This window comes from Lepisosteus platostomus, chromosome 8 (assembly GCF_059453375.1).
Source record: "Lepisosteus platostomus isolate fLepPlt1 chromosome 8, fLepPlt1.hap1, whole genome shotgun sequence".
Classification (NCBI taxonomy): domain Eukaryota; kingdom Metazoa; phylum Chordata; class Actinopteri; order Semionotiformes; family Lepisosteidae; genus Lepisosteus; species Lepisosteus platostomus.
Window position 1 is genome coordinate 28,530,572 of NC_142618.1, and position 27,531 is coordinate 28,558,102.

The following is a 27,531-nucleotide window of genomic DNA, read 5'->3' on the forward strand; positions in this document are numbered from 1 at the left end:
CTTAAAACTTTATTTGGGTTGTAAGAGGAAAAAGAGCACACAGAAAAAACGCACATAAACGTAGGGGGAACATACAGATGGTAGTAAAAGCAATCCCAGGTCTGGAAATGAACCAACAGTCCCAGCATGAGAAGGCACCAATCCTAACCACTGCTCCACCATGCCACCCAACATTTCATCTTATTTTTATTTTTTATTTGATTATTACAATTACTTTTTCAACCAACTGAAAGCAGTTGTGACAATGCAGTATTTCAAGCAGTCTCGTATCTGTAGACCATAAGAATGAGAGGAAGCCAGTTGTTTAGTTCCAAGAAAACAGTTGAAAACACTACTTCAATACATGAAACTATAAATCTATGAATTGGCTTCATCACTCTATTCTCCCTCCTACCGATAGCTGGTGTGTGGTGATCGCACCTTGTTTGTTGTCAAATCATCCAGGTGGATGCTTTACATTGGTGGTGGTGGTGGAGGGGAGTCTTCATTACCTGTAAAGCACTTTGAGTGGAGCAGAAAAGCCCTTTATAAATATAAGGTATTATGTATAATAATAATATATTTCCAAGTTGTTGTTGAGTTCATAGCATAATATTAGAAGAAGTTAAAATTGTATATGACAGGTTGAAGATACAATGCATACTTAGTCCAGTAGTGACTATGCCTCAAATTGGTCTTCTAAAAGGTAAAAATAGGTTACATTGAAAAGTGAGATTTAAAAATGAATAAATCAGTAATATTATACTAATTTATAAAATTGAAGGATGCTGACAGAGAAAAGAATAAGCCAGACAATCAGTGTATAGCATATAATTACAGAATCAATGGGTGAGTTATATTAGAACTTGAGCTGCCAAGTTGATTATTAGCTAGAACGATACAGGAACAATAGCTTTTAAAATTGTTAGGCTTTTGAAATTCAACAGACTCAGAGATCAAGAGCCTTGTTTTCGTTTACTCTACTTTAGGCCAGGCTTAAACAGTATGCCAAGACATATTTATACCTAATCTTCCTGAATTACATCAATTCAGCAATATTCCAAATAATAATTAAAGTGTAAATAATAGCGATCACATTACTGTACTCTAATTGAAGCAACACCTTCGAGTTTGACACCTGAGCAAGGCTCCACAGCCAAAAGGTTGTTTTTTTTTTCTTTGCCTTTCAGCATGGAATAAAACTTTCACCTGTTCATTTACCTGTCCCTTCGAGTTGAGACTAGGCTGGTGCACGGGGGATACGTGTTGGCATGTACTTCCTTGTGAAAGAGCTGTGTCATCGTGTCTCTGCAAGTTTGGCTTGTCGGTTTTTTTTCTTTTATTTTTTGTGATGGGTCTCAACACAGAGTGGAGCAGGGATATTGAAGAACGGGTACAGTGTTATTTTAATGTGTTATTTTATGTAGTTAAAAGCAAGAGTATTTGGTACAGTGAAAAATAGTGGTGTGGGGTGGTAGGTATCAACCATGCTGACTTTGATTGGTGTTTTTTTATCTACTTCTCTAAGCTTGCTCCTATTGAACAAAGGTTCTGCTAGTGCAAATGCCTTGTAATGCTAGGGCTCAGACTGAAGAGGGGGAACTCTAGAACAGGACAGTCACCTCCAGCCCTCCCAGCCCCCACAAACAAGTCCTCAGCCGTTGTTAGTTGGGCTTTAAAAGCCACACTCACAAAGCACACAGATAGAGAAGCAGCTGGAGGAAACACAGTCTGCACCACAGCACTCAGGAAAGGATTCAGATACCAGATACAGAGAGCAGTGGAGGAAAGCTCCAGCAACTGAAGAAGGCTCCATGGCTGAAACGCGTTTTCTTTCTTCTCTTTTCAGCAAGGAATAAACCTATTACTTGTTCCTTTATAATTAAATATGTCTGTCTGCAATCCCAGCTGTAATTTCTGTTTACTACAGTATGGCCAAGGATGTGTCAGTTAAAGGTCATGTGATTAAGAAAATACAAAGCAGAGAAATATAAACTAACGAAGATACATTAAGTGAACCAGAAATGTTGTTGGTGTTTTTATTTTCATTATTTATACATTTATCAGTAACATTATTGTTTTTCATTCTTTGAGAGAAAATATTCAGGAGACAATTTCAATAAAACATCTGACATTTTTTAACGCTGCCAGGTTCTTTTGTAACTATTTCTGGTGTAATTTTGCCTAACACGGCCAGGCGATTTATAAACAATACCTTTTTTTAAAAGGCTGATGATTTCTAAACAGTATGGATATTCTTTACAGGACAGAAAATGTAGAAACAACAGGGTTGAAAAAATAACTCCCTTCAGGTACAGCACTGTGCCTTGCAAAACTATTTTCACATTTTGTTGCTTTAAAACTTGTGGTCGTGACACCATGACAATAAAAAGAAGCAAGATTTATGTACTCAAGCTTCTCCACAGATTCAAAGCAAAAAAAAAGAAAACAATTAATTTGAAAAGAAAATGAAAAGTTATGATTAAGTATTTAAAACGTTTGCTACCGCAAACCTAAAATTATCTTAACCACACAATGGCCTTTCAATTAGTTGAATGGCCATTGTGTGCAATATTGGCTTACAGTTTTTTAAATTTATTGTACTAAGGTCATTTTCTACTTTTACACAGATACAGTAAATAGGCCTTACATTCAAAATACCACAAGCTGAACTTACTTACTTTACCTGATAATTACAACTACTGGCTGACATCCTGTTGTTGGAAGTCTAAATTGTAAGACCCACTGGCCATCCAAATAATAGCACTTGAGTGGAAACTGTTGTATCTTTTCAACTAAAATTGTTTACACAGTATTTTAAAGTAACAAATAATATACCCTGTAAATTAACTAAAACAGTTTATCTGAGCACAAACACACCACTTTGTATCAGTCTTTGTGTGCACTTACTGTAGGTTTACCTAACATCATCAGGTTTACATAAATCTGATTCTAAGCCTATTGACAATCTGAACTTGTGGTAATATATAAAATTTGCTACCAAATATTAGAGAAAGAAATAAGCAAATTTGATGTTTATCTAATGTTTGATAAAGATGCTTCCTGTCCCATGTAGCGGGAATGGCCTTGTAATATTCTGAGATGATAACTATCATCTACTAATGTGTTTACATAAAAAAGATGATTATATTCCCAGGAAACACCACGTAAATTAGTCTTGAGATGGTATTCAAGTTATTGCATTACATTTTACCATTAAGAACACCCCCCCACACACACACAAATAGAAAAAACTCAATGAATTGACAAAAGATTAAAAATACATTTATTCAAGATACATTTAAGGTAACTTAGTAAAATTAACTTAAATAGTTTAAATCTTAACTTATAAAAATACCTTTACACTCTGCAAATATCAGTATACACTTGTTAGAGCCTTTTTAAGCCCTTTTCCACACTTAAATGTTAAAGAATGCTTGTGTCTTTTTCATAACTCTCAATTTCACAGGCAGTATATTAACAGTAAGTGTTCTGGCACTTAATCGGTACAGTATTACATTTAAGATTTCTCTTGCTTGATTTTTACATTTGCAACTGATATTTTGTTAAACTGAAATGAATGCATGAAAGTGTCAGTAACTTCACAAGATGCAGGTCTCCAAGAGTAAAAAAATGACATATTATCATTTAGATAATCAAAGCCCAGTGAGGAGGGTGAAGGCTGGTCCCAAAACATATTACAATGACGTAAAATAGGATGTGCACATTTCAGAGGAGTTGTTTGATAAAATTATGTACATGTAAAGGCACACACATATATATATATATTTTACAAAGTGTACATACTTTGTAATAAAATTAACATCTGGTATGCTATTACACAATACACATTAAGAGAAAGTAGCAAGATACAATGTGGATTTAGAATATTAGGAACAGTACCACATTTTCATACTTTTGGATTGAAGACACTGAAATGCTATTTTGCGCTTGAGTCCAATATATGTGGTCTAATTACACAAGACAACATTGTTCGAGATCAGGGATGCCAAAAATTCTGTCCTTGAGTCCTTGATCTTGTTCGTACATTCACAAGTTCATAAGCATTTAATTGAACTAAACTAACTTACTTGGTCAAAATGAACAAAAGTACCATCTTTCCCTGGACTTCGTTTAGCAAATGGGTAAATGTAAATGAGATGTATACAGATACCAGGAGACCGTCCTCCGGGAGTGAACTTTAAGCATCCCTGTGCTAGATGCAACAAGCTAAATGACTGCAGACTGGAGGTGGTAGTCTTTTATACACCCTACATTAAATTTGGGTGCGACCTATATATTCATTTTAGAAAACATGAAAATAACTCTCTAATACAAAATATATTCAAATGAACATGAAAAGCCCATAGTGCGAAAAAGGAGTCAAAAGTTTCACTTAAGGTGCATTGCATTTTTTTGCTCACGTGGTTTCACAATATATTCCTTGTACATCGAGTAAATAACTCCTGCAGAAAAGGGGAAAAAAATGTTAACAAATCCTATTAGATTAAAATTTGCCATATCTTGTAACGTACAATTCTCAATGTGAACTGGTGTTGTTCTTGTCTCGTAATCGAGTGAGAAACTGTTAATCAAGACAAAGTAATAGCTCCCACACCTTAACTGAAAAAACATCTAAATTAAACAGATAAGCCTGGAAAAAAAACAACAACAACATAGAAACCTCTATACCCTGTAGAGGTATTCTGAGTTTTAAAAATGCTGCAATTTCTAAAAGTTACTAAAGATAAAGTCGTACACAACACAAAGTACTGGAATGGTACTGAAAAGAAGTACTTACCTAAAGTCATTGCTCCCACAACAAACCCCTGAGCTGCGACACGCATGTGGATGAGATGAACAGACATTTTAGTATTCCCCCGAGTCTTCATCTTATAAAGCCCATAGCCCACGATTCCAAAGAATCCTGCCATTCCTTGGAGAGATAAAGAAAACATGTGTCACTATTATTCCCTACTCTGGAATGTGCCTTCAGAATTATTTTAAATACAATAAAATACTATAAATTATACATTCAAAACAAATCCTTTTCAGGTACAGGTGGAACAAAACGATTTATACTGGCCTGGTCTTTACTGAAACCTTAAGTTTAATCATAAATTAAATTTACTGATTTATTTTATGGGCATTCAACTTTTAAAATCATTTACAATACACCGATGCCGCACTACTCAGTTGGGGTAATCTTATTAAGGTTTTGATTAAGAAAAGCCACAAGCTTATACTCTCAAAACTTGCGTTTGTATGGGGAACTAAGTGGACATTCTAGTATGATTTCTGCAGTGTAAATACTCTGAGACTGCATTCTGGAAAGACTGCAGAAAATATCCTGCTGACACTTTAAAGCAACAAGTAACATCACTACAGTTCAGCCTTCCCAAGTGAAGAAGAAATGACTACATCTTCACCTTTGCCATCAATCAACAAGTACATTTTTTAAACAGCTTGAAGTACAGTATGTATTTGCTAGAATATTAATGTGTTTTTTTTTTTAGTTATTAGTTATACTACTCTCATACTATAACTACACAAGGTTTTAGGTCTATCTTTAAAGGTTATTAATGAAATTAGAATTTTTGCTTTAATTCCCAAAAGAAAAGCTTAACTGCAAATTGTTTCAAAGATGATTTTGTCATCACAGCACTATATCTGTGCTTTTTATATTAATAGGAATACATATGTATTGTCTGCTGCTGCAAGAGATACCCCTTGCCAGGACCACACAAATCCCTAGAACTTTATGAGAAAGCTTTTGGAAAGCAAGTACAAAGACACTTTAAGATACAATTAGATAACTTTTTTGCACTAAACATTTAGTAAGCGTTGTAAATGCAAAAACATAAAAAACAGCAAGAAGCCATGTCTATGAAATACTACACACCTGCTGGAACAAAAGGAGACTCCTTTGCTTTCTTTAGAAACTTAGAGGAATGGGTATCCTCAGTGTAGACTGGAACTACAGCATCACTCGTCGACATGATTGCTGAAAGAAATAACCATTTTGTATGTAGTTAATTATTTTGGGTCATTCCGTACCAACTCAGTCTGAGTGCCTGACCATCTTTATGCCAGAAAAAAAATCACCAAATGACCAAGAAGGCTTTGGTTCTACTAAATTCAAGTATGGTAATTAATTTTTTAAAAAATCCACACAGATCTGTGACCTGGCTAAGGTCAGCAACAACTCCAAAAGTTAAAAAAAAGTGTCCTTGGCTACTAAAATCAGGCTGGGCTCATATCAGATACCCTCATGTGCTGTAAATTGTTCTACTCATAGTGATAAGAGCTTTCAAGAAAAGATAATTAGGAGCTCCTGGCAGTGTACCAGAGCAGACATAAGGTAACTATACCCCTCTCTCTGCAGGGGGTTAAGATACTATGTTAGTACTGCTTTAAGACACAGATTTGCAAAATTTGTGAAACACTTTCTACTTGTTATTTAATCCAACAGAATTAGATTATTGCTATTTTACCACGTGTAGGTCCCTATAACCCATATGGAGGAGTTCCGAAAATTACCCACAGATACTTTTTATAAGGCATGATGCAATCTGCAGACTCAAGGAAAAAACATTGGTATTCATCAATGTTTTATTTTTAAAGTTATACAAAGTAAAAGTTTGCTTCAATGTTTCTGAATAAAACTAATTCACCTGGTCTGGTAACTTATTGAAAGTGAGTTATGGGCTCCTGATATTTTCTTATACGCCTTATTCCTTACATGTAGAGCATCTTATACACAATATTGGCATCAAATTTGATTCCAGGATCATTTTTTTATAGTCAAAGTTACTTAGTTTATTTGCACTTCATTCACCTTATACGTCGAGGAGAAATTATGGTAATTAAGAGAACTCGGGTAACCTGACTTGAATAGACACAATGACACAGCTCTTTTACAAGGAAATACATGCTAGCACGTATCCCCAGTGCACCACCCTGTTCTAAAACCTTTAACAGCCGTTTTAGGAGAGCAAATAAAGTGAATGAGTTATGTACAAGTGTGGTACCTCGTTAACTTACTCTATCTAGTTCATTCTGAATTACTTTTAAAAACATTTTAACGAGATATTCACTAATATTGTTACATACAATTATACAGTTACAGCACATCCCTTTCTCAAAGTTAATTATAAGCTGAAAAGGAAGCAATTGTAGATGTATCTCACTATTACGATATATCGCACTAATACAGAAAAAGAGCTTCTAAGAATAAGGAGGAAGTCACACGTTGTAACGTTCAAATTTTCAATTGCCTCTTGCATCCGATACACTTACCCTAATTTAAATAAAATGAAAGATTAAATTACACATCAGTCATTTTCCTCTGAAACTCCATAAGTCTGTATTTAGTAATAAACAGATATTTAGGATTAAAGATGTCATTAGAACCAGATTCCCAGTTGCCCATCTATACAGATGTGGAGATCAATCGTAATAACCCATAATTCAGGAACTGTTACTGGCATTGTACCCAGTACAGGCGACCACAAAGGGTAACTTAATTTAACAAGACATTTACTTGGTGAATTAAGAGTAATGTGATTACGTGTAGCCTAACTTCAACTACAGTACTACTTTAAGTATTATTAATTTTAATCATAGATTACATATAAATATATCTACCAAACCATTTAAGCCAGGTGTAAATATTAAAAGATATTACTATAAATGAGACCACAAGCACAAGAATGGCTAACTTCTCTTTTGGACCAAGGTCAAAGGAGAGGTTATCTTGTGTAAGGCCGTTCACAGAACTAGCCAAGATATAGCTGATACACCTAAAACAATACAGATTTCTTTTCGTGTCTGTTTTCCTTAGTATTTGCTATTAAAAACTATAATATAGAATATAATCTATTACAAAAATATACAATTTAATGAAAACAAATTAATCATTCAATAACTGATACACAATTCGGAAACTTTAATTCTTCTCAAAGTATCAGAAATATTCTAAATAAAACAAAATTAGTCATGTTTGTGTGAAATCCTAGATACGTATAAAAAGCATGTGTATAATTATCTGAAATGTTATATATAGTATAAATCATAATGAATAAAATTCTTACCTTTTTAAAGTCACAAAACGATTTGTTCTTTAAAACAACTTTGATTTGTGATTCAGTACCGTTCAACAAAAGTTACTCTTCTCACAAGCTCGCTTTGCGATTCTCAGGCACTTTTGACAGGAAAAAGCCGGTGCTGCTGATGTAACGGACACTGACGTACATCGTCAGTCACGATGACGTTGCATTTTGGCGAAGATTTTGTAGATTTATCAAACACGGTATCTTCACAAGAAGCAGCTTCGTATATATCGTTAACATATTTTACTAAAAAAAAAATCTCCAAAACAAAAAATGCGTAGAAATAAAAAAAGTACGCAAAGAGACATTGCCAATCATGAGGCAAAGCAAACTGGTGTTTGTAGTCCTGTAAGGTTAACCAAATATAATATAAGGAAACAGTAAGGTACACTATTCTCATGTTTTTTAATATTTACAATATAATGTAAAATATTGTATTTTTTTTCTTTATGAATATGTAGGATTTCGGGAAACAAAGGTCTTAAAATCATAACAATTCGATTAGGAAAAACTACACAGTTCACAATGCTCTAACGGGAAACGGATGTTGTGACAACCAGGATGGAATTCAGTACCTACCAATCAAGAAAAGTACAGGGTGATGTAATTTTGAACTTGTTCCCGTAACTGGGTCGAAAAATACCCTTAGCAATTGGGTTCGCGTGCAAACAGCGATGACGTGCGTAGCCTGCTGGAAAAGCTCGTGCTAATTATTGTAAATCTTCCAGGATGGAATGCGTCTTCCCGGGTACAGCAGGCGTGTGTGCATGAGCTAATGGACGCTGTCACTTAATACAGACTTTTATTCCCTAACTAAAACATGTGTTTAGTTCTTCTTTTAGCCCGGATCTTACTTTAGTTATCGGCAATTTGCTTGCGTTTGTCAAACTGAAACCATGTACGGCATTCATATCCAATAGGTTTAAATATTTGTCAACTTCTGTAGGCTTTTCCTGAAATGTTTTATGGTAGATGTGTAATTATACTGTATATTGATTTGACCCGGTTATATACGTTTTCTTTTTCTCCTAGTAATAAAGTAATATTGCATTTTTAGTTGCAAAGGAACAAGTAATAGGTTTATTCCATGCTGAAAAGAGAAGAAAGAAAACACAACGTTTCGGCCGTGGAGCCTTCTTCAGGTGTCAGACATTTTTTAGTATTTACTCGTTTTTAGTATTTTATAGCAAAGGTGGCGCAGTGGTTAGCTTTGCTGCCTCGTAGCACTGGGGCCCTAAATTAAGTTACGGATCTTCGGTGGGATCTGTGTGGAGTTTGTATGTTCTCCCCGTTTTTCCTACAACAGTTCAAAAACATATTGATGGGGTTATTGGCTTCTGGGGAAACTAGCCGGTGTGAGTATCTGCATTTGTGTCTGTGCTGCGATGGACTGGCGTCCCGTTGCCTGTTGCCTGCCAGGATAGGCTCACTTGTGACCCTGAGCTGGCAAAAGCGGTGGATTGATTTTATTGTAATAAAGTAATAGTTAACTGTCCCTTTTATCTAGAGTCGGGGATTTACCACGATGTTGTACCATGATACCTGAGTAAATTTTTAGAAACACCCATTGATCATCTGTGAGCTCTTTGAGCTCTCTGACGTCCCCCTTGCAAACAGCACAATGAAAACCATTGCATTCGTTTGTGCTGTTGAAAGCAGCGTGTTACTGAAAATGGGGTGGTTTGCTGCGCACAAGTTATTGTAACAAAGCACTGACATTGAATGGAAATTGCTGTGTTTTAACTGATAACAACACCTACAATTTACTTTTTCAATCTGCCCATACGTGGGGTTGGGGATGGATATTTACCATTTGAATGACTGTATTTTTGGGGCCTTTGTGTAAATAGTAAAATTCGTCTCCGAGATCTGAATGTAACCACACGACCTGACTGTTTAGCCTTAAAAAGGGGGAACATTAAGAAGTAGAAGTATTTTCTTCACTAGAATATCATAATACTTCGCTGCTGCTTCAATATTTTTCTAAACTGAAGAATTAATCTAAGGAATTTCTTATTGTATGCCTTTTTAAAAATAAACCTGCAATTTAAAAAGAGGCTGAAGTTGGCTTCTTATTCGTGTTTTTCGTTCCACCTTAAATGCTGTGTTGTGATGTAATGTCGCCTTTCGCCTGTAGATGTCTCTCTACAGTCAATTTTAAATGAATTTAACCGGGTAGATTACTGTACATATCCTCAGTAAATGGGAATATGGAAATAGTGACTGTCCAAATTGCATTTTTGTATGAAACACATTAAAGAAAATCGAAAACCAATTTTCAAAATTCACTGGCACTTTCTGCATATTTATTTATCATAAAAATTATCAAAATATTGCATTTAACAAGAAATTGTAATATAGCAGTTTTAAATGGGACATTTAGAACATGTTATATGAGAATATGTGGTTAACCGTGGATGAGCAAAGGGTGATCGCACTATCTGCTTATTGCTATGAACCTACCTCCTGGTTATAAAAACGTCTCAAAGTTCTGACAGAGATGTGAGAGACAATGGAACAGACTATCAAAATCGTGAACTTCAGGAAATTTTACGGCAGCATTTTTAAAATATGACCCTCTGAACATGGCATGAGAGAATACATTGGCAATTGCAATTTTTGCTCTATTGCTAGGGCCCTCCCTCCTGATTATAGAAATGTCTTAAAATAAGTCTAAAAAGACTACCAAAATCCTGAACTACATGAACTTTTACTTAACCGTTTTTCAAATTTGACCCTCATAACATGGCATGAAAGAGAATATATTGGCAAATGGTGATTGCACTTTCTGCTGTATTGCTGTGGCCCTCCCTCCTGATTATAAAATCGTTGGCGAAAAAGAAGCCAACTTCAGCCTCGTCAATTTCAAAAGACATTTAATAAGTTTCAACCCATCTTCTGAGTTACGAATTGTAAAGTAACTTATAGAGTTACTTTTTATAGAGAATAAGCAACTTCCAGTATTAAAATAACAGTGGTTGTGATATCCTTTGTATGCAATTCTAACACATAAACATGGAAAAATGTGGTGGCAAGAATTAGGGTTGGAATGAGTAGAGAGCTAACATATCTACATCGTAAGAAGATTAAAAAAAAGGCAGAAACGGAAGTCGCTATATCTCAGGAAAGAAAGCAGAACAGACGCTACCTCCAATTGCCCAAACGGTGCACATGCGGATGAAACCGGCTCGGTTCGCCTGCCGTTGAAGAGTAGCTGAGTGACGCCCCCTGGCGACAACGGCGTAGACGCTAATTACCACTTCACATATAGAATACAAACAAATTCGGTGGGTTTTTGTCATGCAGTGTGCTGTTTGTGTGTGTGTGTGTGGGGGGGGGGGTAGCGTTGTTTTGCCGATTTCATATTAACTGCTTAGGTCAACTTCGTACATTGTGCTCCTAGCAAACCATATAATCCAATATTTTGGTACTTTTCAGTGTTTGTATTTTAACAAAGATGGTAAAACAGTAGTCTTTCAGACAAGATAAAGACATATTACGTTTCACAAAACGCAAAAATATACAGATCATAGATTGTTATTCACGTTTTCTAAAAATCCGCCCACCCCATGACAGACTAAGGAATCCTCCTTAAATTCAATAATTAAACAAAACACAGTAACTATTCAGAGAAGATTACTGACGCATAGCTAAACTATAGGGGGAGTGCCTATTGAGGGGGACTTTACAGAGCTGTCCCAGAGGAGGTTTACCTTTCACAAGATTTCTGTTGTCCTTAGAAGGGTGGATGGGTTTAAAACGTTTTTGTCTGATTTTCAATCTAAAAAAGGCAAAATGTTAAGGCGACACAGTTAAAGGCATGGAATTTAAATCGTGAATGGTGTGTTAAAATAGTACAATGGACAAGTAAGACCTCATTAAAATAATAGGTACAGTTTCGATCATCGCATTTGCATGTGCTAATACCTGGACCTGATACAAGTATGCAAAATCCTCAAAGGCACTGACAAAGTCAGTCCAGCTGCAGACAGTAGTAAGGGAAACATGAACTAGAAGCCCCAGGTGGAAACTATGTGGAATTGTATCTAAAACCGAGAACAGGAAACAATTTTTAGGCACCAGCTGGTGGGATTCTGGAACTATTTATCCACCATGTTGCAAAATACATTTTTTAATTTTTACTTCAAGAAACAGTTGAGTGAGATACTTGATTCAATTAGCTGATTAATTGCGGGAAAGCTAATGAATATGCTAGATGGGCCAAATCAATTGCCTCCTTTCATTTGTAACCTTTCCAATGTTCTTATACTGTAATCTTTGCTCCCAGGAAAATGAGTGTATTCCTCATTTTAAAACGGGATTATTGTCGAATTTTACAGATCAGAAGTTTGGTTCCCCATTGAACAGAATAAAAGCAAATACACCACGAAAGTCAAACTTTGCACCTAAAGATTTGGTTTGATTTGATCACTTGATTGCATGAGGGAAAAATACATCCTTGATTTAAGTAATCAAAAAGCCATAATGCCAAAAAGTGACGTGAATATTTGAGGTATTAAATAGATACGTTATTGACCCCGTGAGGGAATTTGGAGATTTAAAATTTTGGGTGAGAGTGCGCAACCAGCAACAAGATTGATGGACTAGTTAAGGAAGACAGGTATATATCACGATGACACCGTTGTCATTGTGTTACTGATAATGTTTTCGGAATTAGATAATTTTATTTTTAATTTTATTTTAGTTTTTCAATTATTTTTCGCAGCGAGAATAGATCACTTTCATTATCAAAATACACCACGAGGTGTCAGTACTCTTCAAACATTCCATGTTCGTGAGTTCGTCACAGCAACTCGGAGTCTGTTTAATATTATCATATTTTAAATATAAAATTTTAAATATATTAAAGTCACACACAAGCTGACACCTTTAGGAAGCATTTTAAAATGAACAAATTTATCATTTGAAATCTATAAATCATTTGAAATCTATAAATTTCAAATGCCTTTTGATACATGTTTTATGTATTGCAGTAGTACAGAGTTATGTAGTATAGAAGCATATTTAAAGATACGTTTTTGGAAACTGTTCTATGGTCCAGAGACACACATAGAATCAGGATGCATTTTTGTCATTCTTGAAAGTGAATATGTGTCCTAGTTTTGATGCATTCTTCCTGAAAAATAAATACTTTTATTGTAATAATATAATTATCTGTTATACTACAAGGTACACTTTAAGTACAACTATGTCCTCTTATTATAGAAAGATTTGTAATAAATATTTATATATAATTTATAATATATTATCCATATATATTATAAATCTATATTACATTAAATTCTGCATGAATATTTTATAAGTCATTATGTATAAAGATTTTCTATATTTTTATAGAAATATGTAAACATAAAATTGTTTCACTGCTGCTTCTGAAGTTGTTGAATTTGTCAGTGCCTATGAGCATTCTGAGTACTTTAATCAAGTTCAATCATATTCCTTGCTGTATTAATTCTATGCAATATTTTGAACTAGATTTCTTAACTTTTTAAACTACTTCTTGTATTTTTCTTAATTGAGTTTCAAGTGATTTGCCTTCTAGCTTTCAATTGACCTCTCTTGGTATAAATATTTTCTTTATTGAAGAGAATATCTTTAAACTGCTACTGTCCTCTCTCCCCTGATTCATTCTACTTCTCTTACAGTCATTCTTTCATAGTCTGATTTTGTCTACCTACCTACCTTTTGTATTAATCTCTTCCTGTGAAATTTCTAAATATACTTCAAAGCTTGCCATATTAATATGATGGACTGCTCACTAATTGTTCTCTCACCTCTGTTTTCCACACTCTTTCCTTAATATTTGAAAGACTGACAAACCTGAATGCTGATGTCACGGACGTCCAAAGGGACTAACCGGGGGGAGCAGGAGAGCGGAAAAAGACCCATATGCGTAGCAGCAAGACAGGAAAAAGGCCCGGGCTTATTAGTGCAAAGAGTTCAGGAATGCCGTATAGAAACCTATGCCCTCAGGGAGCGGACGTGGGGCGCCCTGGTGCTAGGCGGGTCTCAGGACATCCGAACGTCAATGCTGAGCCAGGACAGAGTGCAAGACCCGGAAATATATAGCCCAAGGGAAAGAGAGGGACAGGAAGGACAGCAGACCGGAAACTAGGGACAGGACAGAGAAGGAGCGCCCTCTGGCTGCAGAGGGCGTGACAGCTGATAGTTCCTATTGACCTAGTCTATGCGAGGACAATTGACTTCTCCCATGACAACTACTTTTTTCCAAAACAAATATTTCTGATTTAATTATATAGTGTTATTCATCCATCTATCCATTTTCTAACTACTTCATCATGCAGGGGAGCTGTAGCATATCTCGGGGGAGCTGTAGCAAGCCATGATCTTAAAGTAGGGGTACACCCTGGACGGGACACCAGTCCATCGCAGGACACACACGAACACAGACACAAAAAAAACACACTTATGACAGCTCCAATTTTCCCAAAAGCCTACATTAAAGAATATGTTTCTATATGTTTGTCTTTGGACTGTGGGAGGAAACCAGAGCACCTGGAGGGAACCCTGTAATAATGAGGAGAACATTCCAACTCTACACAGACAGCACCCGAGGGCCAGAATTGAAACGACAGACTCAGGACAGCAAGGCAGCAATGCCTATAACAATTAATTCAAGAATTAATTCATAATTATAATTGTAATGACACTCTATAATGGAATTAATCAGCCATGTGTTGTAGTGCTGGATTAATATTTGCAGTTGGTCACCTTTGTATGGTGCAGGTACATTTCCTGACAAGACCACCAATTTAGTCCTGTTCTTCAGTATGTTTCCAAGGTGTTTGAAATTGTTGAGGGCAGAAAATGTGCCATTTGTCATAAAATATATGAATATTCATACTTAAAAAAGAGGAAAACCACAATAAAAGTAAATGCTTGTTACTTTAAAAAAAATAAAAAACTATTCTCATTTCCCATAAATCCAATATCATCTGTTGCACAGTTCCCACTGGTTCATATGGAAAATATGACTTTCTACTTTATGTCTTCAAGATGAAGCAAGTTAACAGCTTTCAGAAGTGTTTCTCAGCACACCACTAGCTCACTAGATGTACTCAGACTCTTTGTACTTGAACCTAAATTAATAAATGTAATAAGTGGAGTTTTTCTTCAAGGATTTCAACCCTCAAACATTAGGTAAGATAAAGCAGGTTTAGGTGACAAATACTTAAAATATTACTGAAAGATTACTGAAAATACTATGTTTTACTTCATGGAGTGCTTTTGATACTCCTGTCCCTACTTAAACTTGGGCCTTTTCTGAAATTTTGCAATGGCCAAACAAACTTTTGCAAAGCCCACAACAGCTGGTATGCTGAAGTTTAACTTTAACTCTAATTCAGAATGACCCCTGGCACAGAACAGCTCTTCACTTGGTTACACACCAAATCCCCCCTCCAACCCCCACCCACCCCAAAGCAATAACATGAACTGAGTTTAGTTTTCTTTTATTTCTTCAGAGCCACTTACAGCCAGGAGAAGTGTCCCTTCAAAAAATAAAATATATTATTTAAATACACAAAACATGCATTCTCCTATCACAAAATCATTTAACCTTTCAGCATTTCTCAGAGCATTGTATTTTCTCAATGGCAAAACTGTCTATGTCCTTTAAAAACCCATAGTAATATGGTTTCTTTCTCTATAATCGTGATTGTTTGGGATTCGATGCATTGATGTGATGATAAGATATCTGTCTCAAATACAGCACTAATCAAATTCTTCATCAATAGCAATTTTATACTAGCTCAAAACATCTGCTTCATCATTTAAACATGAAACCCGTGACAGTATAATGATATAAAAACAATACTTTTAAGCAAAATACAAGTAACATTTTGTAGTGCTGTAAAGACCCCAATCACAAAAGTGACAATATTAATAATAATATATCACAGTATAATTTCAAGGTTATTAAATATTGAAAACTGAGAAGAAATGACTCTACTGCTTTCATTTCTAAAAACAAAATATGCATGCAGTGTTGAATAGGCAGCTAATGATGTTCAATTGGATGTGTAAACCATGTGGTTGTCTGACTCATGGTTTCCAAATTAGGGCAGATGGACTGCACATTTGTTTTTAATTAAATGTAATAATAAAAGGATTTGTAAATAAACTTTGGAATTTTTGTTCCCAATGTCTAGACAGTGGAATTGTTTTGAAAAGCACATTTGATAATGGATTTCTAATTCTGAATCAAAACACTTAAATTCTATTCCTTCCTTTGGGATGCCTACTGTATTTGTGTAAATATATGGATAACCAGAGATTACAGTATTGTACTTCTGTAGCTGCAGCACATACAGTACACTGCCCTGTCATCCGAAAAGCTGCAGGAAGACAACTGGTCAGGTGGCTGTTTAAAAAGTATAGGCTTTGTGTGTCAGTCAGTGTTACGTTCTGATTTCTTTTACTCCCCTCCCGTGTGGGCTCCATTTTGGAGGATGGCATGTCGCTAAATTGGGTTTCTCTCTGGATTTGTTTAAGAGAGTGGTCCGGTTTTAAATGCCGGTACGGGACGTCCTGAGATGTAAGAAGGAGAAAGGGTGAAAAATGTGAGACGTGTCTGATTTGTTTTCTTAGCTGTGGTGTAGGGTTGGGATTGTTGTGGCATCCGTGTTTTTTTTAGTTTTCCATTATAGTTTAGTTTAGTGTAGAAAAATAGCTCGCGGAAGACTTTTCTTTGGCTTTGCCACCCTTTTCTCCAGAGACAGGTTTAGCGAGTAATTGGGTTGTAGAATAGTGTACTGTAGTTAGTTGTTTTTTTTTGTTGTTGTTCACTTACCACTGTGTGTTTTTTTTACTTTCTGTCAGACAGTCATCCAGTCGATGTCTGCTATTTTGAAGTCTCCACTTTCAGTGTGCTAGATATTAATAAACGTGTTCAAGAGTGTTCTAAATGGACAGATGTGCTAAAAAAGAAGAGTGAGGCCCTACAGCCTGAATAACAGCAGGAAAATCTGGAAATAGAGATGACTGACCATAAGACTCAGAAGAGCCAGTCCAAGAGTAAAAGTACAAACCCAGTGCTGAGTTTTTATAGGGAAGCTCAGAGCAACTTCTGGAGAAAATTGGAAAAAATTCAGGCAATTGCTGACTACCCTCGCAAAACTTACTAACATAACCAGAGAAGAGGAAAAAGTAAAGGATAGGAAGACTGAGGTGGAAAGTCTTCAAGCCCCAAACCACACAATCCACTGCTGAAAACAGATTGTCAAACATGTGCGTTAACTGAAGGCCAAGCTGGAGGATGAGTGGAAGCAGAAAGACACTGTGATTTTCGCAAACATAAAGCTAAAGGGAGAAATCAAGGAACTGTGCCACATAGAGATGGCAACCAAAGGTCGAGACAATGCTTTTAAACATCTCCAGCCCCAGATGAAAATTTCAAATGGGAGCTGGAGGATGCCTGTACTGCCATACAGAAAGATTGATAATAGTCAAGGAAAGTGAGAAGAATGCATGATCACAGCCTCCAGCCTCTTGGCTGTTACAGGAGGACCTGACAGCAGTAGAGCTATGCAAACAGGATGAGAAGAAAACTGGCTGACAAGCTGGCCAGCAAAAGTTTGGGACTGTCAGCACTAGCTAATCAGAAGCAATGTCTGGAAGCCAAAATCTCTCAGCTGAAGGAGGAGCAGAGTTGCATGGAGATGGTTGATGACAGCCTGAGGAAGACAGTGCAGCTGCACAGCTGAATGACAAGCTGCAGTCCGAGTATAACGCATCTCGGACGAATGAGAGCACAGAACAACAGCTGGAGATACAGAATAAAGAGATGAAAGAGTTTCAGCAAAGCTCACAAGCAGAGGGTGTGCAGTACAACATGGCTGGAAAAGAGGAGGCCCTGAAAGTTCTTTGAGAGGCAGGTTTATTCCGCAAACATGGCTGACCTTCAAAGCCCACGTAGGCAATGAGCTACAGCTAAGTGAGCTAGTCTCTGCTTAACTGAAACCATAAAAGATCTAAAAGCTATCTGTGAGCAGCTATTTCTGGAGATGGAATGTGTCAAGATACTGCAGTTGCAGTTTTAAGCACTGAGTAAAATCTCCCGCCCATTTTGAGGAGAAACCTGTCCAAGAAGGATAATGTCACCTACTGGAAAAAACAAACAACTGCCTGTTTGGAAGTTTCCAGAGGTGAAGGAGTAGGAATGCTCATCACCAGTGCCCGAGATGAATGAGGAGGTCCCTTGGTCTGTACCTCTAGAAATAATAATAATGTTGCTTTATTACCCCTATACAATTTCTTGCATTAGGAATTTGTCTTTTTGCATACCCCAATTTGCTCTCCATGAGACATAGACACACAGACAGGTAGAGAAGCTTGGGGTCAGAGCGCAGGGTCAGCCATTTATACAGCACCACTGGAGCAGTTGGGGTTAAGGGCCTTGCTCAGGGGCCCAACAGAGTAGGATTCCCCTGCCGGCTACAGGATTTGAACCAGCAACCTTCCAATCACAGGCACAGAGCCACCGCTCTGCCCCTAAAGCTTATTTCCCTGACCGGGAATCGAACCCGGGCCACGGCAGTGAGAGCGCCGAATCCTAACCACTAGACCACCAGGGAGCTAAATAGAGATAAATGCCATGAGTCCTGAGGAGGACATTGAGAGAGATGAAGAATGACTGCTGCTGCCTTGGCCAGAACCTGAGGACAGGGTATCAGATGGAGAAGTGGACCTGCCAAGAGTTTCCTTCACTGAAAAAAGGCAACCTCTTTCCCTTTTCCTTTTAACTTTTCCACTGTAGTAAACTCTGGCAGGTCCTCTTGTTTTCCTTCATGTGACATGCTATGCTTTCTTTGGAATTTGTTGTTAATCATTTGCCAATATGTTTCAAAGGAGCTTTAATTTTAGCTTTGCAAACAGCGAATATAATTTTGTTTTGGATTTATGAGCAATTTTGAACAGTCTTGGGAGTGGTTACATATTTTCTAGCAGGAAAACAGTCAGCACTTCAGACAGGGAACTGAAAATCTCTTTGTATATCAGTTGGAAAAGGACGAGCAAGAGATCCACAACAGTAAGGTATAAATTAAATTGTATTATTTTCAACTTGATGGTATTAGCACTTGTGATAGATGCAAGAATTTTCATTTTAATTTTTTCTTCCTTGTATCTCTTCTTTTTAGCAGGAAATTATAGCTTCTTGAACCAGGCATGCATATTTCAGGGGCTATATCTGGCACAGTGTAAGAAACACTGATTTAATGCTATTCTGTCTCACTGTGACACAAGCTGTGACATAACTTGCATAATAATGCTAATTTGTATTGCTTTTTATAACACCAATGTAAATTAATACATAAAAATACAGCTTAATTAATTACTGTTCATTCATCCAGTTCATTTGGAAAAATACTTAAAAAACAAGGATTATCTTGGCTGAAATGTTAGTTTATTCATGTTGGGGAACTAATGATATGAAAATCAATCTGCAATGTTGCTGTACAATAGCCTCCAAATTTATCTGTTTGAAGAACTGTAATTAAAAGTTGACTTAAAGAGAAAGCAGGTTTTCCATGAAATCCTTTAACAGTCATGATTTTAAATGCCTTTAAAAAGAGTACTAAATACAGTTATTGCAGAAATGCTAAAATAAGTATTAACAGGGGCTGTTAACAGTATTAACATAGAAGCAAAACATTCACTAACCCAAAATATGGGGGGTGCAACTATAAATGCACTACCACATAATTCCCTCTTGGGTCTTGTGGTTGGTGATTCACTGCTCAATCTGAACAAGTCCACAGGTTTGACTTTACCAATGCCTTTATAGATTTGTCAAGTCATCTTGTAGTCTTCTTTGTTTAAGGATGAAAAGGATCTTTAGCCTGTCAGTGTAGGACATAATGTACTGCTAAAACCCCTGGTTGCTTTTCTCTGGACTCCAGAGATTCCAGAGCAGCAATATATTTTCTATAATGTAGTGACCAAAACTGGACACAATAGTCTAAATAAAACCTAACTATTGCATTATATACTGATGGAAAAAAGAAACAACACCTCCTCTTCCACAGTCTGGCCCTCCCGTCTGTGTGGAGCAGGTTGAAGAGTGACTCATCCATGAAGAGGACCTGATGCCAATGCTGATGAGTCCATCACAGTCTCTGTCTGGCCCAAGACAGTCAGGTGTGACGTTTAGGAGGTGTGAACAGAGGGCCTCTGACAGGTCGCCTTGCTCTAAGGCAAGCAGCATGGAGCCTCACTGTCCTGTCCCTGATGCAGGGATTGTGTCTGCCGGCATAGTATTCTCATTCCAGAAAATGTTGCGTTTCTTTTTTCAATCAGTATATTATATAGGATCTTTTATTCTCTATTCCAAAGAACAGGATTTTCTCCCTTCAAATGTATGGATAATTACTTGTTCAGCTTTTCACCCTTTGTATGGATGAGCACCATATTAAACACTTTCCAGTCCATAGGTACTACCCCTACAACTGGTACCATTTGACCCAAGGGATTTCTTAAAGGAGAACTGCAACCCCAATTTCTCAGACCTGTTATGTTGGTAACACAATTAATTCATTGACGTTATAGAAAAAAAGGACAAATTTCAAATTAAGCACAAAATTAAACACTACTTTCGAATTAAGTAAAAAAAAAAGTAGTGTAAGTCTGTAACGCTGCTCTGTAGAGGTGAAAAGGATCCGATGCAGATGCAGGAGTCGTAGGGGGGTAAGTAAGCGTACTGAGCAAAACCAGGAGCTGAGTCGTAGTCCGAAGGCGAAGGTAGGTCGAGATCCGGTAAAGGCACTGGTGGCGAACAATCCAAAATGTGAGACAGAATCGTGGTCGAAAAGAGGGCTGCAGGGTAAATTCCGAAACAGGCAAAGATAGCAAACAATCCAAGGGGCGAGACGAGATCCGAAGTCCGAAGGCAAAAGGTGTAGGCAGAATTCCACATATTGCCATGTGACAGCCCTCCCTGCTCACTAGTATTTGTAATGAATAATGGATTGTGATGTATGAGCATATAAACACTTGTTGTTCATCATCAGTTCATCAGTTGTGCATCAGTCATTTCACCGCAGAAATGTTCCAGCACGATCTGCATGCAGAGTTAACAAGTTGTATTTGTTGGCAAAACTGTCTCAAAATCGAAAGTAATGCACTCATCAATGCTAATTCTTCCTAAAACCAAAAATTAAAACAGCGTTGCAGTTCCCCTTTTTTGGTTTTTCTGAATTTTGAGTGCTTCTAACAAGAAAAATATATCTCTGCCTGAAGCATGTTGCTGATTTCCTCTGTGGTGCACAGTTCTGTGGAATACTCATTTAGTAATTCTGCCATTTCCCCTTCATTGTTCAGACATTTCCTGTGTGTCCAAGATATATTTTACTTCATTTCTGATTTTTTTTTGGTTGTTATTGTATAAAAGAGTATTTTTTTTTATTTTAGCTTCCACTGCAATATTCCTTTTTTGTTTCATTGTCCTTTTTAATAACCTTTTATACTTGAGGTTGCAATTCATTTTCATGCAATTTATATGTGTGCAATACTCCTTTTCATTAACTGGATCCTGTTATTCTATAAAGTACTTTCTTTCCCCTTATGTTTTTCCTAATAGATATTTTAAACCATTTGGATGCAGTTTATCTTTTTATATACTGACTTTTGGGATCTCTTACCTCTGTTTGCTTTACTGTGTATTCATTGTATGAAAAGACCTGTTGAATACAAACATTTACTACTACAGGTGAGTAAGAAAACAGTCATTAACAATATCTACCATTTTGGTTTCTGCTAATTTACTTTTTTGATGTCCCCCATTATTTATTATTTTGTACAGCAATTATTAATTTTACTTTACAGTGTTGAATTATAAGACAAATTTAGGTGAATTGTACTATACTTCAGACACTGTACCTTTAGGATGCTTTTTAACAAATGTAACTCATATACCGTACCCTGCAAAAGTGTTCAGACCCTTGCACATTTTTCACATTCCATTGTAACATTTGCAGAGACGTTTGCACTTTGAGGTATCAATTAGTGTTTGTTATATACACAACCTTCAACACATATTCAAAGAAATAAAAAACAAAATCAAAGAAGTCAATAGTTAATATGAAGGAAAAATGGAAAAGACTGCTTAAGTATTCAGACCCTTTGCTGTCGTCAACCTAAATTAAATTAGGGGTAACAAATTACCTTAACGAGCCACACATTCAGTTTTCTCTATGTGCAATAATTGTGGTTCAAATGATCTCAGAATAAAACCCCTATCTCTGTAAATATCACTGTGCTGTACAAAGGCAGAGTACATGAGAAGGGTATAAAGACATTTCAAAGACCCCTCATATCTCTTTAGGCGTGGTAAGTCAATCATTAAGAAGTGGAAGGCACCCAGACACTTGTCTCTCCAAAGTGAACAGCCAAGCAAAGAGGTTTTGGAGTTGAGTGAACAACATATGAAATCCCACATTGGCTTGCAAAAAAGCACCAAGTGATACTGAAAACACGTGACAAAAGGTTTTCTGATCAGACAAGATAATATTGGAACTTTTGGTCTAATTACAAAATGTTAAAAGTGTTACATGTGATGTAAACTCAACCTGTCAAAAATTGTGATAGTAATATTATGTTATAGTTATGGTTCTCATCAGTAGGGACTGGGGAGCTTGTCAAGACTAATGCTAACAACTGGAGCAAAATACTGGCAAATCTTGGAATTAAACCTTCAGGCCTAAATCAGGGGCAAAAAATCACTTTTCATCAGCAGCAGGACAAGGATCCAAAAGTCAAAGCTCCACTGAAGTGGCTTATGAAAATGAAAGTAAATGTCCTTGAGTAGCCTAGTCAATGCTGTGATTTACATGCCATTCAGAATCTGTGGAAACATTTAAAAACACATTATGAAACTATTGTCCACGAGCTTTCCCCAGGGAGAGAGCTTCAGCAAATCAAACCTGCAATGGGGAATGAACAGAAATTGCACAAAGCAAATGTAAAAAGGCTGGTAGAAAATTATTCAGAAAGACTTGTGGCTATAATTGCTACCAAACATGCTTTAATCAAATATTGAATTCACAGGTCCGAATACTTTAACAAACAGTGTATCCGTTTTTTTCTCTTTAGTTTTGCTGACCATTACTATAACTTGTAATGTAATGTACCATCAGATGTCTTCAGTTTAAGCAAGGTTTTGAATACTTAAAAAAAATGTATATGCATCATTTTGCAATGTCAAAACATAGGATGCAATAGGGAAGGAGTGAATATGAGTATTGCAAGTCAATACTTTTTCTTCTGTTAGCACCAGAGATCTGAGTAAACATTAAAAGAGATTAATCAGCCAACAACTGTATTCCAGTAAAATGGGACACATAATGTGGTTGAGAATCAAAAGCTGAGTTCTTGGACAGTCTCAGAAGTGGTCAAATTAATAGTGGATTTTGATTCAATGTCATCATATCTGTGAAGAACTAAAAAATATTTATAATGCTTTCCAATCATTTTCTATTCTTTTAGAACTAAAAGACAGAATCCAAATTGTACTAGAAAATTCTAACCAAATACTGGTACCATCTATCACAGATCTCAATATTAGTCACAGTTTGACTTTATAAGATATCAAAACTCTTGCTAATATAAGTGAAAAAAATGCTTTAATAATATGCTGTGTGATCTCTGTATCATAACTAAAATTTACTTCAATGATGACATTTTAAAATGTACAAATAAAGCATACATCTGCATAAAACTATTCTTGTTTATTTTCTTTTTCAGATTCTGATCTGGAAACATGCCTGACAGCAATTCTTCTTATGAAACTGAAGGGCAGTATGACTACAGTGACTATTATAACTTAAGTCAATTTCATGATTATGGGATATGTGAAAAGAAACATGTGAGGGCATTTGCAAGAATTTTCTTACCGATCTTGTATGCATTTGTATCAGTACTTGGATTTATTGGAAATGGGCTTCTGGCTGGTATTTTGATCAAATATATAAAACTTAAAAGAATGACTGATATATACTTGCTAAACCTGGCAGTCTCAGACCTTCTGTTTGTGGCTACACTCCCCTTCTGGGCTGTCTATGTTCATTCTGAGTGGGTTTTTGGTAGCATTCTGTGCAAAGTGATCACTCTAATTTACACCATAAACCTCTACAGCAGTATTTTTTTCATAATATGCATTAGCATGGACAGCTATTTAAATATTGTATGGGCATTCTCCACAACAAATCTCAAGACATCCTGCAAGAGCTTTGCAATATGTTCTATGGTGTGGACCATATCCATCTTGGCTTCAATTCCAGATTTGAAATTTACAGAACTGCAAGAGTTTAATGGACAGAAAATCTGCATTCACGATTTTGGAGATGTGGACATGTCACCGTGGAGAATCTTTATGAAGTTCCAACTAAACATTGTTGGATTTTTCATACCTTTTCTGAGTATGGTTTTCTTTTATTCACGTATATCTTGTGTCATGGCAAGAACAAGGCCCACACAGAAATCCAGAAATCCTTTAAAGCTGGCTGTCATTTTGGTGGCTGTCTTTTTTCTGCTGTGGTTCCCTTACAATCTGGTTGTGTTTTTGCACTCTTTGCAAGACCTTCATTTGATTTCAGACTGCAATACCAGTCGCCACCTTGACTTCGCTGTTCAAGTGACTGAGAGCCTTGCTTTTGTCCATGCTTGCCTAAACCCAATCTTATATGCCTTTGTGAACCAAAAGTTTCTGAACTGCCTCAACAAGATCCTGAAGAGAACCTGCACAAAGGGAAGACAGTATTCCCTGGAGTGCACAAATTCAACTCCCCCCACAACACAGTGCAATTCTATTGAGTTGACAGTGGTTGAAAAGCTGTAACCGAGTACTATAATTCACTGTATGTTAATACTATGTGTTTCAGTACTTTATATCAGCCATATCCTAATAGATGATACACAGAATAATATTTGTTTCTGTTCATTTTCACATGTAGTGTCATTAGTTTGTCAAACTTGCTCTTACTTATCACACCACTAAATTTTCAATTTTGATGGGCTCTGCATAGACATTTACCACGTTTTTAACTCGATAAAGGCTTAATGAACATTCTTTGGATTTTGTTTTTAATTAAGCCTCATTTCATTTTTTTAATTCTTTTTTTTATGCAAAAAGAGACATGAAGGTTGGAAGACACTTTAAAGATGGAAGCTCATAAACAATAGAGAAAAGGGGATTGAGAAAAGTCCCTGCTTGTCATACTATATTTTGGGGATCTTCATACACAAATCACTTATCACAGATCCAAACAAGGTTCCAATAATAGTTTTATTATTGTGGGTTTTTGCATAATCCATCAGAAGAATCCATTAGAAAATCAAGAAGAATCTGATTAGAATCCATCAAAAGATCGAGTCCTTTGAAGTGCATTGAAGAAAACAGACATTCCTGTTGGAAAATCCAGACCACTGTTGCTCTTATCTAAACATTCCTTGATGTGAGCACCTAACCTCTGAATCTGTGCATGAAGCAGCAGTGCTGTAATTAGTAAAAAAAAAGCTCCATATAAGGATCACTTCCTTGTTTCCCTAGCACATACATGAAAAAAAGATACAGTTAGTCCACTTTATAAATACAGACAGGGTATGTTTGTACTATGCTTTTGAAATGTCTTCAGCTGTTAATGATATAAGGTGACTTAGAAAACCAGATGGAGTCTGGCCATCAAGAACAGGTTGTTTTATAAACACAAACCCCATGTAGCAACAAAGCATTTTTATTCCACTAAGATTTAAGTGTTACTAAAGATGTCTAATAATCTTTCTGTTGCCTTAACAAAGTAGCTTGGACTTTCGGATAAAACAGTAGAAATGTAGCTTAAAGGGGCCTTTCTGATTAGCAGGGATGTAACATAGACAAGGAAACTGTAAAACAGTTCTGAAACTCCCTAATGATAAGTGGAGCTACATGACAGTTCTCAGTCTGGTATGCAAGACAAGGGGTCAGAGGTCACTGCATCACACAAAAAGGTGACCAACCAGTGAGTAACCTGCAGCGTGGATGGAAAGACTATACCAGATGACATTCTAACAAATCAAAAAACATGTTTTCCTTATTTAAAAGGTTGTACACAATTCACTGCTCTCTCGCAAGCTCCTCTCTTTTAATTATAAAAAAGCCATAGCCAGGACAACGTTTCTCCCACCCATCTTACTTCTGCCCGGACCCAAGTAGATAAATGCATAAAAACTTTTAAAAACTGAGGTTCAGCAAGATGCTAAATGACTTGAGAGCTCAGTAATGCTAGGTGAAGCTCTCTCTGCACAGAATAAGCACCTGAAGAGATCAGACCAAGGAGACAACCGAGCCCAGCTCTGTTCTCAGTGAAGTTCAAAACTCATTAAGAAACGATTGGTCAACTGATCTTTGAGTATAAAACTTCTACAGTATTGTTGTGGGAAATTCTTCATCAGAGGAGTAGGACACAGTCTTGTGCAGATTGTTTTATTGAGCCTCAATAAGTACAACAATGTGTGCTGGGTCTTCCCCACAGAACAGACAAACTACAAGGTTTCTTGTTAGTTCTTATAGACAGTACAGTATAGTACTTCATGCTTTAACATGTGACAGAAGGCTTGACACTTTTAGTGCTTTTCCCTTGTTTATGGTGTGTATTCATTGTTTATGCCTTCCTCTGTTTATTTTCCTCCTTTAACACTTGCAGCAGAGCATTTGTTGCTGCAGTTGTTGATAGGAGTCACCTTTGTTTGCTCTAACAAATTTTTTGAGATGGCCTAAGATAAAAGATCTCAGCAATCATTCTAATGATTTCTACAATATGGTTCAGTTATAATTTTTTAGTGCTGGAGATGTGCAGTACAGATATAGTTCCTACTTGAAGTATTTTCACATTGTATTCTTGAGAGTTAAACTATTATTCTAAACATGTTTGATAAAGTTTAGTTCATGATAGTAGATATTTACTTGTCTTTGAGAATATGAATATGAGCAACAATATGAAACTCAATACATTTTATATATTTTAACTCTTAACATTATTAAATTTTTTCTTTGTAATCCTAGAGTGAATGTTCAACCATTGTTATCACAGATGATCGATTCACAAATATATTCTTTATGCATGTTTGCTATGCATGTTTTGGTGTTGTATCAATAAATTGTGTATGGTGAATTTAGAATCCATGCGTGAGGCTGTAAATTATTGTATCTGATTCTTAACAGCTGTCAAAGTGCACTCACAATTTACTTTTCCAATTTTTATTTTAGTACATTAAAAACTCTCATATCACTACACCCATGTGAATATCCCCTGTCCAGTTCAATTGCACAACTTCAATTTAGAAGGTATTTAAAAAGCAAAAGTCTCTGGTTGCCATGTTTGCCCCTTGTGGTATCTTTTTTGTCATCACAGCCAACTCAACAGGGGAA

The 27,531-nt window shown here is 36.3% G+C and overlaps 2 protein-coding genes and 1 non-coding gene across 4 annotated transcripts; 1 reads left to right on the top strand and 2 right to left on the bottom strand.

The window, feature by feature from the left end:
* Positions 1–3,255: 3,255 nt before the first annotated feature.
* higd1a (HIG1 hypoxia inducible domain family, member 1A) lies at positions 3,256–8,262 on the bottom strand. The gene is made up of 4 exons (XM_088643047.1): positions 8,073–8,262; positions 5,882–5,983; positions 4,781–4,915; positions 3,256–4,445 (listed from the first exon to the last, which is right to left on the bottom strand). Exons 2-4 carry the CDS (start codon positions 5,976–5,978, stop codon positions 4,372–4,374), a joined length of 306 nt encoding a protein of 101 aa, XP_088499173.1. The 5' UTR covers positions 5,979–5,983; positions 8,073–8,262; the 3' UTR covers positions 3,256–4,371.
* A 10,372-nt stretch (positions 8,263–18,634) lies between these two features.
* Positions 18,635–18,706, bottom strand: trnae-cuc (transfer RNA glutamic acid (anticodon CUC)). The gene has a single exon. It is a non-coding gene; the product is annotated as a tRNA-Glu (tRNA).
* Positions 18,707–18,869: 163 nt separating this feature from the next.
* Positions 18,870–27,281, top strand: LOC148657160 (atypical chemokine receptor 2). Of its 2 annotated transcripts, XM_088643049.1 has the most exons (3): positions 18,870–19,166; positions 20,159–20,270; positions 23,871–27,281. In XM_088643049.1, exon 3 carries the CDS (start codon positions 23,887–23,889, stop codon positions 24,961–24,963), a length of 1,077 nt encoding a protein of 358 aa, XP_088499175.1. In that variant the 5' UTR covers positions 18,870–19,166; positions 20,159–20,270; positions 23,871–23,886; the 3' UTR covers positions 24,964–27,281. The 2 variants fall into 2 exon arrangements, with proteins under 2 accessions (XP_088499175.1, XP_088499174.1); XM_088643048.1 differs by lacking the exon at positions 20,159–20,270 and having other exon boundaries at positions 18,871–19,166.
* Positions 27,282–27,531: the final 250 nt, after the last annotated feature.

Coding starts and splice junctions, on each gene's coding strand:
- higd1a (XM_088643047.1), bottom strand. CDS start 5,978: ATGTCGACGAGTGATGCTGTAGTTCCAGTCTACACTGAGGATACCCAT. Junction 4,916..5,881: donor GTCTCCTTTTGTTCCAGCAG/GTGTGTAGTATT, acceptor TATCTCTCCAAG/GAATGGCAGGATTCTTTGGA. Junction 4,446..4,780: donor TGTGGGAGCAATGACTTTAG/GTAAGTACTTCT, acceptor CCTTTTCTGCAG/GAGTTATTTACTCGATGTAC.
- LOC148657160 (XM_088643049.1), top strand. CDS start 23,887: ATGCCTGACAGCAATTCTTCTTATGAAACTGAAGGGCAGTATGACTAC.